Source organism: Centropristis striata, chromosome 8, assembly GCF_030273125.1.
Source record: "Centropristis striata isolate RG_2023a ecotype Rhode Island chromosome 8, C.striata_1.0, whole genome shotgun sequence".
Classification (NCBI taxonomy): Eukaryota; Metazoa; Chordata; class Actinopteri; order Perciformes; family Serranidae; genus Centropristis; species Centropristis striata.
In genome coordinates this window covers 17,665,932-17,683,961 of record NC_081524.1, presented here as the reverse complement: position 1 = coordinate 17,683,961, position 18,030 = coordinate 17,665,932, and the positions used below count along the sequence as shown (strand labels likewise).

At 39.5% G+C, this 18,030-nt stretch overlaps 1 protein-coding gene across 1 annotated transcript; it reads right to left on the bottom strand.

The window, feature by feature from the left end:
• Positions 1-13,493: 13,493 nt before the first annotated feature.
• Positions 13,494-17,443, bottom strand: LOC131976720 (uncharacterized). The gene is made up of 6 exons (XM_059339873.1): positions 17,321-17,443; positions 17,113-17,223; positions 16,124-16,180; positions 15,846-16,016; positions 14,884-15,000; positions 13,494-13,559 (listed from the first exon to the last, which is right to left on the bottom strand). Exons 1-6 carry the CDS (start codon positions 17,441-17,443, stop codon positions 13,494-13,496), a joined length of 645 nt encoding a protein of 214 aa, XP_059195856.1.
• Between the last annotated feature and the right edge of the window lie 587 nt (positions 17,444-18,030).

The following is an 18,030-nucleotide window of genomic DNA, read 5'->3' as shown; positions in this document are numbered from 1 at the left end:
CTCAAGTACTGTACTTTAGTGTAGTTTTGAGATGCTTTTCCATTTTATGTAATTTGATACTTCGACTCCACCATATTTTGAGGCAAATATTGTACTTTTTACATGTGAAAACAAAAGTAAAAACACCAATAAATTCCCATGCCTCACATCAAGTTTTTAAGTAATATAATCTGTCGCTTCCAGTAGGTAGTAGTCCTTGTTACTGCTTCACTTCAGACATTTATGTACATATATTTACTGTTTAAGTCTTTTGTCCTCTTGGGGTCCTTTTTGACCCCAAATCATTTTCAACATACAATTAATTATTAAGGTTAACTTTCATAAAATTGCTTGAAATTTCCAGCATATGTGCCCCTCTGCATCCTTTATAGATAATATAAGTTTCAACTTTCTTGTTTCTCTCGTGTTTTATACATTTTTATAGCACCTGTGCTTCTCAGGGGTCAAAAAGGACCCCATGACATTAGACTGGTTTTAGGACATGGAAAAAAATTATTACCAACTTTTTTTTTCACCTTTTAAGGCAACTCATGACCAACAAACTGATATTTAATTTTCATATTTAGGGACCGAGCACTGAAGGTGAGAGGACCCTATTGTAATTGGTCCGTCTATGATTATTATTTCGACAAATGAATCGCCTTTTTTATGCCTTTATCATATTCAAAAACTCACCAAACTCGCACCAAAATGCAATCGTGTCGAAAATTTACGTATTTTATAGGTTTCAGAAATGGGTGTTGCAAAATGACCTACTAGCACCCCCTAGAATGCAGCCCCTCACACAAGTTTGTCGTAGTGACACGAAATTTGGTACACACATGTATCATGGGAAGATGCACCAAAAAGTCTCAAGGAGCCATACCCAAAAATGTACAGGAAGTCGGCCATCTTGGATTGAATATGGAGTTTTCGCCATTTCCACGCCGCATACTTTAACGAACTCCTCCTACAGATTTCACCCAATTGCCTTAAAACTTGGTCAGTAGCATCACAAGGCCTTTGGGATCAAAAGAAGTATAAATATTTACAGACGGTCACACTATGTGGGCGTGGCATGGCAGCAAATTATGCCGTGTCGCCACAACACACGAGATTGTATAACTTGACCATACATTGTCCTATCCTTCCCAAATTTCTCATATGTGATGAGGGTGCAGGCCTGAACGAACCAACATGTCAATATTGACACACAGTCATAGCGCCCCCCGCTGGCAACAGGAAGTATCATGTTTTACGCCTAGCCCTAGCAGTAGGTTGGATGTGGAGCCACGAAATTTGGTAAACATATGAATCATGTGGAGACGCACCAAAAAGTCTCAAGAAGCCTTACCCAAAAATGAACAGGTAGTCGGCCATCTTGGATTAAATATGGAGTTTTCGCCATTTCCACGCCGCATACTTTAACGAACTCCTCCTACAGATTTCACCCAATTGCCTTCAAACTTGGTCAGTAGCATCACAAGGCCTTTGGGATCAAAAGTTGTATAAATATTTACCGACGGTCACACTATGTGGGCGTGGCATGGCGCCAAAATATGGCGTCTCGCCATAAAACACGAGCGCGTTATAACTTTTCCATACTTTGTCCCATCTGCTCCAAAATTCTCATGCTTCATCAGAGTCCAGTCCTTAACACTTCTACATCATAATATTTCATAAAGCCCTACTTTACATAACTCTTCCACCAGATTCAATCCCATTGACTTTAAACTTGGTCAGTACCATCCTAAGGCCTTGGGGAACACAACTTATCAACACCTTTACTGACCTTCACAATATGTGGGCGTGGCATGGTGGCATGGTGGCAAAATATGGCGTCTCGCCATCTAACACCAGACTGGATAATTGATCATACATTGTCCAATCTGTCCCAAATTTCACACACGTGATTAGGGTCCAGCCTGGAACACACCCACGTGTCAATATTGACGCACAGTCATAGGGCCCCCCGCTGACAACAGGAAGTAACATCTTGTACACCTAGCCCCAGCAGTAGGTTTCACATAGAGACGCGAAATTTGGTACACACGTGATTCATGTGGAGACGCACCAAAAAGCCTCTTGGACCATAGCCTAAAACGTACAGGAAGTCAACCATCTAGGATCGAAAATGGCATTTCCTGTCCTTTTTACCCATTTCCACGTTGCATACATTAACGAACTCCTCCTACAGATTTCACCCAATTGCCTTCAAACTTGGTCAGTAGCATCACAAGGCGTTCGGGATCAAAAGTTGTATAAATCTTTACAGACAATTATACTATGTGGGAGTGGCATGGCGGCAAAATATGGCGTCTCGCCATCTAACACCAGACTGGATAACTTGACCATACATTGTCGTATTGTTATATGGCGAGGTGCAATATTTAGTCGCCATGTCACGGCCACATAGTGCAAGGGTGAGTAAAGTTGTTGATAAGGTTTGTCCCACGAGACCAACTTTGAAGTCAATGGGATGAAATATGTAGGAGGAATTGGTTAAAGTATGCAATGTGGTCATTTTGTAAAAGGGGGCATGGATAAAGCATAGTATGAGAAGTTTAGACCAGATGGGACAAAGTATGGAAATGTTATAACGATGTTGTGTTTAGTGGCGAGATGGCATATTTGCCGCCATTCCACGGCCACATAGTGTGACAGTCAGTAAAGATTTGAATAACTTTTGATCCCAAATGCGTTGTGATGGTACTGACCAAGTTTGAAGTCCATGGGGTGAAATCTGTCAGAGGAGTTCGTCAAAGTATGCAACGTGGTCATTTTGTGAAAGGGGGCGTGGATAAAGCATAAGGGGCGGGGCTTCATGAAAAATTGTTAATGAGAAGTGTTAAGGGCTGGACTCAGATGAAGCATGAGAAGCTTGGACCAGATCGGACAAAGAATGGAAAACTTATAACGATCTCGTGTTTTATGGGGAGACGCCATATTTGGGCGCCATGCCACGCCCACATAGTGTGAGCGGCAGTAAAGCTTTATACAACTTTTGATCCCAAAGGCTTTGTGAGGCTACTGACCAAGTTTGAAGAGAATTGGATGAAATCTGTAGGAGGAGTTTGTTAAAGTATGTGGCATGGAAATAGGCAAAAACAGCAGGAAACGGCATTTTTGATACAAGATGTCCGACTTCCTGTACGTTTTAGGGTATGGTTTCTTGAGACTTTTTGGTGCGTCTGGCCATGATACATGTATGTACCAAAATTCGTGTCTCTACGACATTCCTGTGCGAGGGGCTTAATTTTCTTGACTTTCAAGGGGGCACTGTGGGCTCAGTCCCTATGTGTACCAAATGGTGTGTCTCATACCACTGTGCTCGGGGTAGGTGTAAATCATGTTATTTCCTGTCGCCAGCAGGGGGCGCTATGACTGTGTGTCACTATTGGCACGTGGGTGTGTTCTGGACTGGACCCTAATCACTTGTGTGAAATTTGGGACAGATTGGACAATGTATGGTCAAGTTATACATGTCTGGTGTTAGATGGCAAACTCCATATTTTGCCGCCCTGTCACGCCCACATACTGTGAAGGTCAGTAAAGGTGTTGTTAATTGTGTTCCCCAAGGCCCTTTGATGGTACTGACCAAGTTTGAAGTCAATGGGATTAAATCTGTTGGAGAAGTTATGTAAAGTATGCAACGTGGTCATTTTATGAAAGGGGGCGTGGATAAAGCATAAGGGGCGGGGCTTCATGAAAAAATTGTTATGTAGAAGTGTTATGGACTGTACTCTGATGAAGCATGAGAAGTTTGGAGCAGATGGGACAAAGAATGGAAAAATGATAACGATCTCGTGTTTTATGGCGAGACGCCATATTTTGGCGCCATTCCACGCCCACATATTGTGAAGGTCAGTAAAGGTGTTGATAAGTTGTGTTCCCCAAAGCCTTGTGATGGTACTGACCAAGTTTGAAGTCAATGGGATTAAATCTGTTGGAGAAGTTATGTAAAGTATGCAACGTGGTCATTTTATGAAAGGGGGCGTGGATAAAGCATAAGGGGCGGGGCTTTTTGAAAAAATTGTTATGTAGAAGTGTTAAGGGCTGTACTCTGATGAAGCATGAGAAGTTTGGAGCAGATGGGACAAAGAATGGAAAAGTAATAACGATCTCGTGTTTTATGGCGAGACGCCATATTTTGGCGCCATGCCACGCCCAGATATTGTGAAGGTCAGTAAAGGTGTTGATAAGTTGTGTTCCCCAAAGCCTTGTGATGGTACTGACCAAGTTTGAAATCAATGGGATTAAATCTGTTGGAGAAGTTATGTAAAGTATGCAACGTGGTCATTTTATGAAAGGGGGCGTGGATAAAGCATAAGGGGCGGGGCTTCATGAAAAAATTGTTATGTAGAAGTGTTAAGGGCTGTACTCTGATGAAGCATGAGAAGTTTGGAGCAGATGGGACAAAGAATGGAAAAGTTATAACGATCTTGTGTTTTATGGCGAGACGCCATATTTTGGCGCCATGCCACGCCCACATATTGTGAAGGTCAGTAAAGGTGTTGATAAGTTGTGTTCCCCAAAGCCTTGTGTTGGTACTGACCAAATTTGAAGTCAATGGGATTAAATCTGTTGGAGAAGTTATGTAAAGTATGCAACGTGGTCATTTTATGAAAGGAGGCGTGGATAAAGCATAAGGGGCTGGGCTTTATGAAAAAATTGTTATGTAGAAGTGTTAAGGGCTGTACTCTGATGAAGCATGAGAAGTTTGGAGCAGATGGGACAAAGAATGGAAAAGTTATAACGATCTCGTGTTTTATGGCGAGACGCCATATTTTGGCGCCATGCCACGCCCACATATGTGAAGGTCAGTAAAGGTGTTGATAAGTTGTGTTCCCTAAAGCCTTGTGATGGTACAGACCAAGTTTGAAGTCAATGGGATTAAATCTGTTGGAGAAGTTATGTAAAGTATGCAACGTGGTCATTTGATGAAAGGGGGCGTGGAAAAAGCATAAGGGGCGGGGCTTTTTGAAAAAATTGTTATGTAGAAATGTTAAAGGCTGTAGTCTGATGAAGCATGAGAAGTTTGGAGCAGATGGGACAAAGAATGGAAAAGTTATAACGATGATCGTGTTTTATGGCGAGACGCCATATTTTGGTGCCATGCCACGCCCACATATTGTGAAGGTCAGTAAAGTTGTTGATAAGTTGTGTTCCCCAAAGCCTTGTGATGGTACTGACCAAGGCTCCAAATTAGACCTTACTTTTTGTCATGAAAAAGAATAATCATCGGAAACGGACCAATTACAATAGGGTCCTAGCACTTTCAGTGCTTGGTCCCTAAATATGGCGTCTCGCCATAAAACACGAGATTGTTATAACTTCTCTATGTCTTGTCCGATCTGCTCCAAACTTATTTTGCTTCATCAGAGTCCAGCCCTTAACACTTCTAAATCATAATATTTCATAAAGCCCCACCCCTTATGCTATATCCACGCCCCCTTTCATTAAATGACCACATTTCATATTTTAATGAACTCCTCCTACAGATTTAACCTGATTGACTTCAAAGTTGGTCAGTACCATCACAAGGCCTTTAGGATCAAAACTTATTCAAATCTTTACCGACAGTCACACTATGTGGGCGTGGCATGGCGCCAAAATATGGCATCTCGCCATAAAACACGAGATCGTTATAACTTCTCTATTCTTTGTCCGATCTGCTCCAAACTTCTCATGCTTCATCAGAGTCCAGCCCTTAACACTTCTAAATCATAATAATTCATAAAGCCCCACCCGTTATGCTATATCCATGCCCACTTTCATTAAATGACCACATTTCATATTTTAATGAACTCCTCCTACAGATTTAACCTGATTGACTTCAAAGTTGGTCAGTACCATCACAAGGCCTTTGGGATCAAAAGTTATCAAAAGCTTTACTGACCATCACACTATGTGGGCATGGCATGGCGGCAAATTATGCCGTTTCGCCACAACACACGAGACCTCATAACTTGACCATACATTGTCCAATCTGTCCCAAATTTCTCATATGTGATGAGGGTCCAGCCCTGAACACACCCACATATCAATATTGACACTCAGTCAGAGCGCCCCCCGCTGGCAACAGGTAGTCGCATGTTTTATAATTAGCCCTAGCAGTAGGCTTCACGTAGAGACACGAAATTTGGTACATTTGGTACATGAATCATGTGGAGACGCACCAAAAAGCCTCTTGGACCCATACCTCAAACCCAACTGAAAGTCTGCCATCTTGGTTTGAATTTCGCACAATTCATACTTTTTTCCCATTTCCACCTCGCATACTTTAACGAACCCCTCCTACAGATTTTATCAAATTGACTTCAAACTTGGTCAGTACCATCACAAGGCCTTTGGGATCAAAAATTGTATAAATCTTTCCCGACGGTCACACTATGTGGGCGTGGCATGGCGTTCAAATATGGCGTCTCGCCATCTAACCCCAGACTGCTCGGTCCCGTTCAGTCCTGCTTGCAGGCCTAGTTAGGGACCGAGCACTAACGGTGCGAGGACCCTATTGAAATTGGTCCGTCTATTCTTATTATTATTTTTCCGGGTAATCAATCGCCTTTTTGGGGGCTTTATCATATTCAAAAACTCGGGAATGGGCGTGGCAAAATGACTCAACAGCGCCCCCTTGAAAGTCAAGAAAATTCAGCCCAAAAAGTCTCAAGAACCCATACCATAAATTGAACAGGAAGTCGGCCATCTTGGATCAAAAATGGCGTTTCCTGCTGTTTTTGCCCATTAACGAACTCCTCCTACAGATTTCATCCAATTCTCTTCAAACTTGGTCAGTACCATCACAAGGCCTTTGGGATCAAAAGTTGTATAAATCTTTACCGCCAGTCACACTATGTGGGCGTGGCATGGCGGCAAAATATGGCGTCTCGCCATAAAACACGAGATTGTTATAACTTCTCCATTCTCTGTCTGATCTGATCCAAACTTCTCATGCTTCATCAGAGTCCAGCCCTTAACACTTCTACATAACAATATTTCATAAAGCCCCGCCCCTTATGCTTAATCCACGCCCCCTTTCATAAAATGACCACGTTGCATACTTTAACAAACTCCTCCGACAGATTTCACCCCATGGACTTCAAACTTGGTCAGTCCCATCACAAGGGCTTTGGGATCAAAAGTTATATAAATCTTTATTGCCTGTCACACTATGTGGGCGTGGCATGGCGGCAAAATATGGCATCTCGCCATAACACACGAGACTGTATAACTTGACCATACATTGTCCAATCTGTCCCAAATTTCACACACGTGATAAGGGTCCAGCCCCGAACACACCCACGTGTCAATATTGACACAAATTCATAGCGCCCTCTACTGGCAACAGAAAGTAACTCGTTTCGTACTTAGCCCTTACAGTAGGTTTCACGTAGAGACACGAGATTTGGTACACACATGGATCATGTGGAGACGCACCAAAAAGCCTCTTGGACCCATACCTCAAACCCAACAGGAAGTCCGCCATCTTGGTTCAAATATCGCACTTGTCATCTTTTTTGGCCATTTCCAGGTTGCATACTTTAACGAACTCCTCCTACAGATTTCACCCGATTTACTTCAAACTTGGTCAGTAGCATCACAAGGCGTTTGGGATCAAAAGTTGTATAAATCTTTACATTGCCCACATTGCCGCGCCCAATGTGGCCTCCCCCGACGTGCGCTACCCCGACGTGCCCTCCTCTGACGGCTCCACTCTGCGAGGGCCCGTTCAGTACTGCTTGCAGTCCTAGTTTTTCATTATTATTAGTCAATTTTAGTCAAGTATACAAAATTAGGCTCATTTAAAAAAAAAAAAAAAGTTAATAAAACCTGAATATTTTTTCAATAGTAATAGTGAAATAATAATTTATTGATGGGAATGTACAAAGTAGGTTATGTCAACTTTTAGTGAAACTTATATTTTGACAGCATCGCTCATTTTTGTATGTCAGAAAAAATAAAATAAAAAGGACTGAACGGGACCGAGCAGAGTGGAGCCGTCGGGGGAGGGCACGTCGGGGGAGGCCACGTCGGGCGCGGCGATGTGGGCTCAGTCCCTATGCGTCCTAAATGGCGTGTCTCCTACCACTGTGCTCGGCGTAGGTTTAAAACATGTTACTTCCTGTTGCCAGCAGGGGGCGCTATGACTGTGTGTCACTATTGACACGTGGGTGTGTCCCGGGCTGGACCCTAATCACGTGTGTGAAATTTGGGACAGATTGGACAATGTATGGTCAAGTTATCCAGTCTGGTGTTAGATGGGGAGACACCATATTTTGCCGCCATGCCACGCCCACATAGTGTGACCGTCGGTAAAGATTTATACAACTTTTGATCCCAAAGGCCTTGTGATGGTACTGACCAAGTTTGAAGAGAATTGGATGAAATCTGTAGGAGGAGTTCGTTAAAGTATGCGACGTGGAAATGGCCAAAAACGATGACAAGTGCGATATTCAAACCAAGATGGCGGACTTCCTGTTGGGTTTAAGGTATGGGTCCAAGAGGCTTTTTGGTGTATCTCCACATGATTCATGTGTGTACCGAATTTCGTGTCTCTACGTGAAACCTACTGCAAGGGCTAAGTATAAAACAAGTTACTTGCTGTTGCCGGCAGGGGGCGCTATGACTGTGTGTCAATATTGACACGTGGGTGTGTTCCGGGCTGGACCCTAATCACGTGTGTGAAATTTGGGACAGATTGGACAATGTATGGTCAAGTTATACAGTCTCGTGTGTTATGGCGAGACGCCATATTTTGCCGCCATGCCACGCCCACATAGTGTGAGAGGCGGTAAAGATTTATACAACTTTTGATCCCAAAGGCTTTGTGATGGTACTGACCAAGTTTGAAGTCCATGGGGTGAAATCTGTCGGAGGAGTTATGTAAAGTATGCAATGTGGTCATTTTATGAAAGGGGGCGTGGATTAAGCATAAGGGGCGGGGCTTTATGAAATATTGTTATGTAGAAGTGTTAAGGGCTGGACTCTGATGAAGCATGAGAAGTTTGGAGCAGATGGGACAAAGAATGGAAAAGTTATAACAATGTCGTGTTTTATGGCGAGACGCCATATTTTGCCGCCATGCCACGGCCACATAGTGTGACCGTCGGTAAAGATTTATACAACTTTTGATCCCAAAGGCCTTGTGATGCTTCTGACCAAGTTTGAAGTCAATGGGGTTAAATCTGTAGGAGAAGTTCGTTAAAGTATGTGGCGTGGAAATAGGGAAAATTCCATATTTGATCCAAGATGGCCGACTTCCTGTACGTTTTAGGATATGGCTTCCACTGACTTTTTGGTGCGTCTTGCCACGATACACGTATGTACCAAATTTCGTGTGTGTACGACAAACCTGTGTGAGGTAGTGAAATTTAGGGTGCGCTAGTGAGTCATTTTGCCACGCCCATTCCCGCGAATACCAGAATATGTAAATTTCACATGAGATTAACGTATATTCCAAAAATGGTGAGTTTTTGAATATGAGAAAGGCCCCAAAAAGGCAATTCAAAATTCACAAGAATAATAATAAACGGACCAATTTGAATAGGGTCCTCGCACCGTTAGTGCTCGGTCCCTAATAATCACACCCATTCTCCTCAGTATATATTTGATTAAAATTGACCAATAATAATGAAAAAGATATGAAAATTATACATACATTATTTGGTCATGAGTTGCCTTAAAAGGTGAAAAAAAGTTGGTAATAATTTTTTTCTACATGTCCTAAAAACAGTCTAATGTCATGGGGTCCTTTTTGACCCTTCAGGAGCATGGGTGTATAGTCGACGGGAGAACTGCACAAGGGTTAAACTGTCTGTTATAACGCCTTACCAGGAGTTTTTTTTTGTCCTAAACCTAGATCAATGGTTTTGTCGCCTAAATTAAACCAAACTGCAGCTTATTATTTTAGGCCATTCACTCTGTACTGCGAAACGCTCATACTGGTAGTTATGTCTGGTATTGACAAACCATTTATTTTGTCGTTTAGGTTGGAGATCTTGTTGTCATAACCTCAGGTTACAAACCCTGGCTGTATATTACCTTGTATTGGTGCAGCAGCACAGCAACGAGTGTGTGTGTTTGTCTTTCTGAAAACCTGCAAAAGTAAACAGTAAGTCACCGGTTTCTGTGGAAGAAATACTTTGTTGAAAAAAACCTCACTCAGGTTTCATACTGAAGAAAACAATATTTACTTAAGACAGATGATTGTGGTAAAGAATTTCATGCAGACACACACAAACACACACAAAACCACACACACACACACACACACACACACACACACACACACAGACACGTTGTCCGAGGTTACCAGAAGGTGAGGGTATTAACAAAGACTAACACAATTCTGTTTCACAAGACCGAAAGGCAAACTGACTTTGGCTCTCCTGTGTAACATAAAATACATTTCAGTTATATTATTATGGCAAAAGACCAAAAAAGGGAGAGGCTGAGATTTTGGAACATGTTGAGTTCCCATGGTAGTTAAGGTGTGACTGTCATTGTCACAACAACTCAGGAGAGAGTCAAACACACAGGTAACTGTCACACAGAGAGGAAGGCAGATTATTCAGTTCACAGAGTATACAGAGACAATGTTGAGTTAAAAATAAATCTAAAACTTCAGCTTAAAATAGACACAAACAAATAAAATGACACACAAAACAAATAAAATAGAAACAAACTAACTAAATGGAGCAGAACAATTAGAAAATAGACATGTAATTACAGAAAATAAACACAAAACAAATAAAAAAGACACAAAACAAATAAAAATAGACACAAAATAACAGAAAGCAGACACAAAACAACTAAAAAGAGGTACACGAAAGAGACACAAATCGACCGAAAATAGACTCAAAATAAAATTAAAAAAATAAAAAGAGACATAAAATGGGTGCAAAAAGGGAAATCATTGGAAAAGAGACATAAAACGACCAGAAAGACACTGAAACATGAAAACAGAAGAATTTTGTCATTTGGGCGGAGGAAGATCACCTTCCATTAAAGTGCAGAAATACTTTGTGTTTTCTCAAAGTCTAACACACAAAACCCTGAATGTCAAGCATGTACACACATATAAAAACTTATATAAATAAATTAATGGAAATAAATGAAGTTCATAACATCTTTCTTTCCATATAGCACTTGCAGATCGTGTTTTTGTGTGTGCAGAGATGACTCACCAGCTGGTGTTTTCTGGTTGTGAGGTGAGTTCAGGCAGGCAGGTCTACATGCAGACTCTCACACATGCCCACTTCATTTCAGACACACCCCCTAAGATCACCTCCGGCCCTCTCCTGATGAACGGGTGACAATAGGGCTGTTTCCAATACCGGATAATACCCGGAATGAGGCGGGTCTCACTGGCTTTTGTCGAGACTTTTTTCGTCCCTCTCGAAGAGCAGGGTCTTTTTTCTCCCCTGAAAACAGCCTGGTTACTGATTGGATAGATCGCTAAGCAGGATGTGACGTAGTACTCTACAGGACAACAACACGCAGCGTTTGTAAAAGCCGGCGAAGCATTGTTCCCAACTTAGCGACTTTGTTGCTAAATTTAGGGACTTTTCCGACCCCCTTAGCGACTATTTTTCAAGAAAGGGACTGGAGACAAATCCAGCAACTCCTTCTTACTTTAGCTACAGTTATCTACAGTTAGCTCTGTAGCAATACAGTGTGTATGTGCTGCTACAGGAGGTGTTCACTTAGCGATCTCTGTTTGTTTACAACAATCACCAGACACTCTGTGCATAGTTAGCGATGCCGTTAATTCACAATCTATCATTTTAAGTCAATCAATCAAACAAGCAATCAAGCAATCAATGTTTATGATCAGTGGAGACTCTGTGCATAATCAGCCATGCTGCTTTCAGCTGCTGACGTTGTGCACAGTTAGCGACGGTGAAAACCATACGTCACCTCCAGAGTCTCTAAATCCCTCTGGGGGCTAACTTGTAGTGGAGACACACAGAGTGAGAGACTTTTGAGAGGGTGTGGCCTGAGACTTTCCTGGTGGACACTCCCCCCCCCTAGTGGAAACACAGCTAATAGACTACAGGACTTAGTGCCGCTGAACTGAAGAAGCTCCTCGCTGGCTGTGTTGTCGAGAACACATCACCCATTTCCACTGTAGAAAAATTGTGCAGACATAAGTTAACAGAAGAAATATTTGCTGTATTTTATTCAAATATGCTGGAATATGCAGAAATATAGATTAACAGAAGACAAATTTGCTTTATTTTATTAAAATGTGCTAGAATATGCAGAAATATAGGTTAGCAGAAGAAATATTTGCTTTATTTTATTAGAATTTGCTGGAATATGCAGATATATAAATTAATAGAAGAAATATTTGCTTTATTTTATTAAAATATGCTGGAATATGCAGAAATATAAATTAACAGAAGAAATATTTGCTTCATTTTTTTTAAAATATGCTGGAATACGCAGACATAAAGGTTAACAGGAATAATATTTGCTTTATTTTATTAAAATATGCTGGAATACACAGACATATAGGTTAACAGGAGAAATATTTGCTTTATTTTATGAAAATATGCTGGAATACGCAGACATAAAAATTAACAGAAGATTTGTTTTATGTTATATGCTGGAATATGCAGAAATATGAGTTAACAGAAGAAATATTTGCTTTATTTTATTAAAATATAACGGAATATGCGGACATATAAGTTAACAGGCGAAATATTTGCTTTATTTTATTAAAATATGCTGGAATTTGCAGACATAACTTGACCAACACTGCTGGTAAGTGAACACGCAGGAGCACATTGGTGAATCTGTTTATTGAGACTGGGATGTTACACGAGTCAATGAGAGTCAATCGCCTTCAAAAAGTTCAGCACATCAATCAATTAAAAACACCCAGAGCTGCAGAGTTAATAACCTTATTGGGGCTGAGATGGATTATAAAAAAAAACAAAGGAAACATTTATTGTAACCTTTTTGAATCTCACACCCAACAAATACCCGTTACAAAAAAGTAACACTAATAAAAACTAGCAAACTCACTCTAAAAAGTAATGAAAACTAATCGAATTTGGAGAAAAAAAAATTCACAATGAAAATAAAAACTAAAACTGATGAAAAATCCAAAACTATTATAATATTATAACCTTGGCCAAGGGCTGATAAATCAGGACTTTCTTTTATACACATGGTATTTAAAGCATAACATGTTTTCAATAACATTTAATGTGTATTTGACACACAAATACTATAAATATATCTAGATAGCAATAACAGGCTCTCATGTTTGCCTTTTTTAATAATGTTTATTGTAGAAATAAGTGCATTTTGCTTTGTTAGTTTATTCTTTGGGTCCCCAGGGGCCCCAAAGAATCCACGCTCCTTGTGTGTTTATATGTTACAAGTTTATGTAAAAAATAATGATAGAAAATTAATAAACATAAACACAACCTGGAAACAAGTGACCTTGTGATATAAAGCATTTTGATTCCTTCCAGCAGTGCAAAAAAAGTACAAGTAACCGATTATTTACTTGAACTGATTTGGAGCACCAGGACGACTTCCTGCTGATCTTCAACATCTTTCCCACTCTGTATGAACACAAAACGCAGAATTTATTTAAGGAAAAACAGAACAAAGTTGAGTATTGCACAATGTGACTTTTCTCAGTGAAAAAAATGAAATACTGCACCAGAAATGCAACTAAATATACTCCGACTACTACAACTGTTGTCACTACAAAAGCTGTTATTTATGGAAGCCCATAAGGGACTTTATTTAAAAGATGATGTATACCTGAAAATGTAACTCCACAATAGTATCATTGTTTTCCACATATGTATGTTTTATTTGAGTAAAAAAGAAAATGCAAGTATACAATTTGCATGTTCATTTTCCCATTCTTGTATGGGCATTCTAAAAACATACTCAAATAAAAATGGAAAAATTGTTTTGCATTTAATTTTAATTATTAATTGTATCCAGCTGTTCAATGGATAAATTCAGATATTAATTTAGTTTTTAAATTTAAAACTAAAACAATGTCAGCTGGTTTTCATTTTATGCAAGCAATATTTACATCAAACTGAAAATCATTTAAAATCGACCTGAGAACACAATATAAACAACATAGCGGAATTTTCCATTTCTGCATGCAATATTTAAATCAAAATGTAAATGCAATTTAAGAATAAAAACAGCATTTGATTTAGCCTGCTCCAAAGCTGAAAAAAAAGCTTTTCCATTTTTATTTTTTGAATATGGTTGTAAAACGGCCATACAAGAATGTGAATATTAACATGCAAATTGTATTATTTTATTTTTACTCAAATAAAACACATGTGGAAAATTATAATGCTATCATGGAATTGTATTTTAGTAATCATAAAGTCCCTATTGGGCTTCCATACGTTACTGCTACTCATATTCATAAAATACTTTACTGAATATAACACCCAGCTGTCATGTTATTATTCCTTCTATATTTTATTTTATTTATTGTCTTCTGGGTTTTTTCTCATCATTTCAACTTCTTTCTTGACATTGTATTTTGACTTTTTCTCAACATTTTGACTTTTTTCTTGTCATTTCGACATTTTGACTTTTTTCTCAAGATTTCAACTTTTTTCTAAACAATGTATTTATTTCGACATTACGTCTTTTTGTCAAATAATGCATAATTCATTTTTTTACTCCTCTCATTATTTTTCCTCTTCCGTATGATTTGGACATGAGACAAACATGTTAAATTTAACTCATCCAAAGGAGTGTTTAGGTCTGTATCAACAATAATCAATAATTAAGTTAAGTTAAAATATTATTTTGCTCATACCAATACTACTGAATATAACATCCAATGGCCATCTAATTAATCCCTGTCTATTTGATTTGTTTTATTGTCTTCTGGGTTTATACCTCTTCCTTCATGCCGCCAGTCAAAGCCTTGATGCCCAGGACAGTATACCTAATACTGACAAAAAGCTGGAGAACAGTCACGGCGATCAACGTGGTGTCCATGCATGTCAACAATCTCTAATGGATGAGAAACATTTTTTTAGTTAGATAGAAGTTAGATATTTACACTAATATTTGACCACATTTTCAGTGGCGGACTCAGGGAGAACTGGGGGGTCGACCGCCCCCCACATGCCTCCATGGTTGAAACAGCGCGCTAAAGTACCTCTAGAGTGGTGAAAACTATAGGAAGTGCCTTTCATTGGCTGCCCTTTACACGTGCAAAAAATGATTGGGTGCCCTCTAGGGTGCCCCTTCATACAATAAATTATGATGATGTGCCCTTTAGTGCAAGAAAATTTGATAACGTGCCTTAATGAGTGCCCTTCTAGTGTCTTTCTACCTGTCTGGTGCCTCCATGGTTGGAAAGGTGTTCCTAAATTTCCCTCTAGAGTGGTGAAAATGAGAGAAAGTGCCTTATTGGCTGCCCTTTACACGTGAAAAAAAATATTGATGGGCCTCTAGGGTACCCCATCATTTAATAAATGATGATGATGTGCCCTCTAAAGATTCTATAATACAGTATCACCCAACTGTAAAAAATGTTATATGAGGAGTTTGCTCTCATTTAGCTGTCAAAGTGCACAAAATTGCATGCCCCCGGACCCCCCTTCATAGTTGGTTCGATGGTCTTAATTGTCAGTACCATATCATTAATTACTATGATCTGGATCTCCTTTTAACTTGATACTAATCGTAATCTAGGATGAGAACTATTTCATCATACATAATGCATCATAGCTTTTTGCATGTTGTGCAGAATGTGCCCTTTTTTTTCACCCTTGCCCTTCAAACATTCTGAGTTCGCCACAGCACATTTTATACCATACACTGTATGACTGATTACTCAAGATTAACTTCACCTGTGCAAAGAGTGCCACATTTATACAGTTGTCACCAGAATCATCAGCATTGCTGGCGCTGCGCTCACACACCCATAGAAGGGAGGAGTTTCCCAGGTCGATGGCATACAACACGATGCCAGTGATGGCAAACACGGCTCCAGAAATGTTCATAAACACAGTGAAGCCCATCTGAGAGGAGAGAGCCCTTTAAATTCAAATTCAAGCCGTGTTTGATCATGTAGAAGACAAATTACTTTATACAGTACAGTGCATATTTCATTTCATTAATTACTTACCAAGCAGGAAGAAGGGAACTGTCCGGCCAAAATTGACATGATGCCAGCCACAATGAACTGGTGAGAGACAGCACATCAGTCACATATTTCTGCTTTAAATTCATAATCTCCTGATATATTTCTTTGGTGTCCTGCCTCTCTTTTGCACTCGGGTCCTCTCTGCATTCTTACAAAATCATATTCATAAATGGTAATTATAACCTATTAGTAATGTTGGTAGGCTAACTTAGACTTAGCAGGCTGTTTATCCTCATTGTACACTGTAAAGAATGTCTGTAGATTTTAGGTGAAAAACTGCTAAACCACAGTGACAGTAAAAGACCGTAAAATGATAAATGGGTTGATTCAGTTTAAGTAACAATGAAACACCGTAAATGTATATATCAGCCAAAATAGTATTTTTTTTTTTTAACATTTTTTGGGGGAAAAAATGCATTACTCCACTATAAAATACACTGTTACCTTGTTTGCAACAAAAACATACTGTAATATATATACAAGCCATCACTGTAATTTTAGCCTTTATTTTTTGTAAAAATACTTTTTCTCACTGTTACTAAACACCATATCTCTAACAAAAATATACTGTAATATTTAATGGTAAAATCTTTAATTTATGTGGCATTTATAAAGTGTTATATTTTTTATGGTGAAAAATAATCTTTAAATAAAACGTGAAATCAACAGTGCTAATATACTTTTACCGTAATATTAGAAAAAGTTGCACCGTATTTATTACAGTAAAGTTCTGGCAACCACAGCTGACGTTTTTTTTAACGTAAAAACAACAGGGTTTTTTTTTAGAGTGTAAGGCTCAAAAAATAAGGTATGTGGTTCTATTCTGACATTTTTTCCAATTTTTTGTTATTCAAGGTTGCCGACCCCTGCTTTAAGCAATCATCTCTGTTCTATGTCACAACACATCTAACTCTGCGTCCAAACAAGAGACATTACGGTATTGTGCTCTGATATTAACAACATTATTTTACCACAGAACCCAGCCAGTAAGCAGCTCCCAGACTGGTCACATCCCCAGGACTTGTGCTTGTTCGTCCCGGCCCGAGACCGATGTTGAACAGGCCCACCATGATCTGCAAAGTCTGTAAAAGGTTCAAAACAATTCACAACAATCTCACAATCTACTTGGACAACTTAGGACCACCTGTGCATGGATGCATTCATTTGAATTCCTCTCACCCCCAGAGCTGTCGTCACACTCGTCTGTATCTGCCCCGGATCCTCCGAGCAGCAGCAAAGATTGTAGAAAAGAAACTTCAGGATTTGGCACAGTGGTGGTAACTTACTGTGAGCCGACACCATTATGATAGTCATCTTCACACACGCACACACACACACCTGCAACACAAAATGTTATTAATTGTATGCTTTCTGCAGAAATTAGATCAAATACGGAACTTGGATTCCCTTTGACTTTAAGATCTTATGTCACTCGTCTTTGTTTTAAGTGTGTGTGTGTGTGTGTGTGTGTGTGTGTGTTTGTGTGTGTGTGTGCTTGTACTTCCTACATAGGAGGACCGGAACACGTTTTTAACCAACAGAGTGAGGACATTTTTGCAAAATGAGGACATTTCGGTTGGTCCTCACTTCTTTAAAGGCTTTTTTGATTTTTCAGACTTTGTTTTAAGGGTTGAGGTTACAATCAGGTTTATGTTAGGGTTAGGGTTGGGCATTTAGTTGTGATGGTGAAGGTTAGGGAACAAGGTTATTATAGTTAACAAAAAGGGTTAGGGTTAACGAAATAACTATAAAAAATAGAATTGAGAAAACATTTTCGTTAACTGAAATAAAAATAAAAATAATTAACTGAAACTGCATTGTGTGATTACAAAACTAATCAAAACTGACCAAAATTACAACTTTTTTCATGTAATAATTAAAGCAGTTCA

Excerpts from the sequence above, each read along its gene's own strand:
- LOC131976720 (XM_059339873.1), bottom strand. The coding sequence starts at position 17,443 with ATGGTGTCGGCTCACAGTAAGTTACCACCACTGTGCCAAATCCTGAAG. Across the intron at positions 15,001-15,845 it reads ATGTGGCACTCTTTGCACAG|AGATTGTTGACATGCATGGA; the intron begins GTGAAGTTAATC and ends CTCATCCATTAG. Across the intron at positions 13,560-14,883 it reads CTGGCGGCATGAAGGAAGAG|AGTGGGAAAGATGTTGAAGA; the intron begins GTATAAACCCAG and ends GTGTTCATACAG.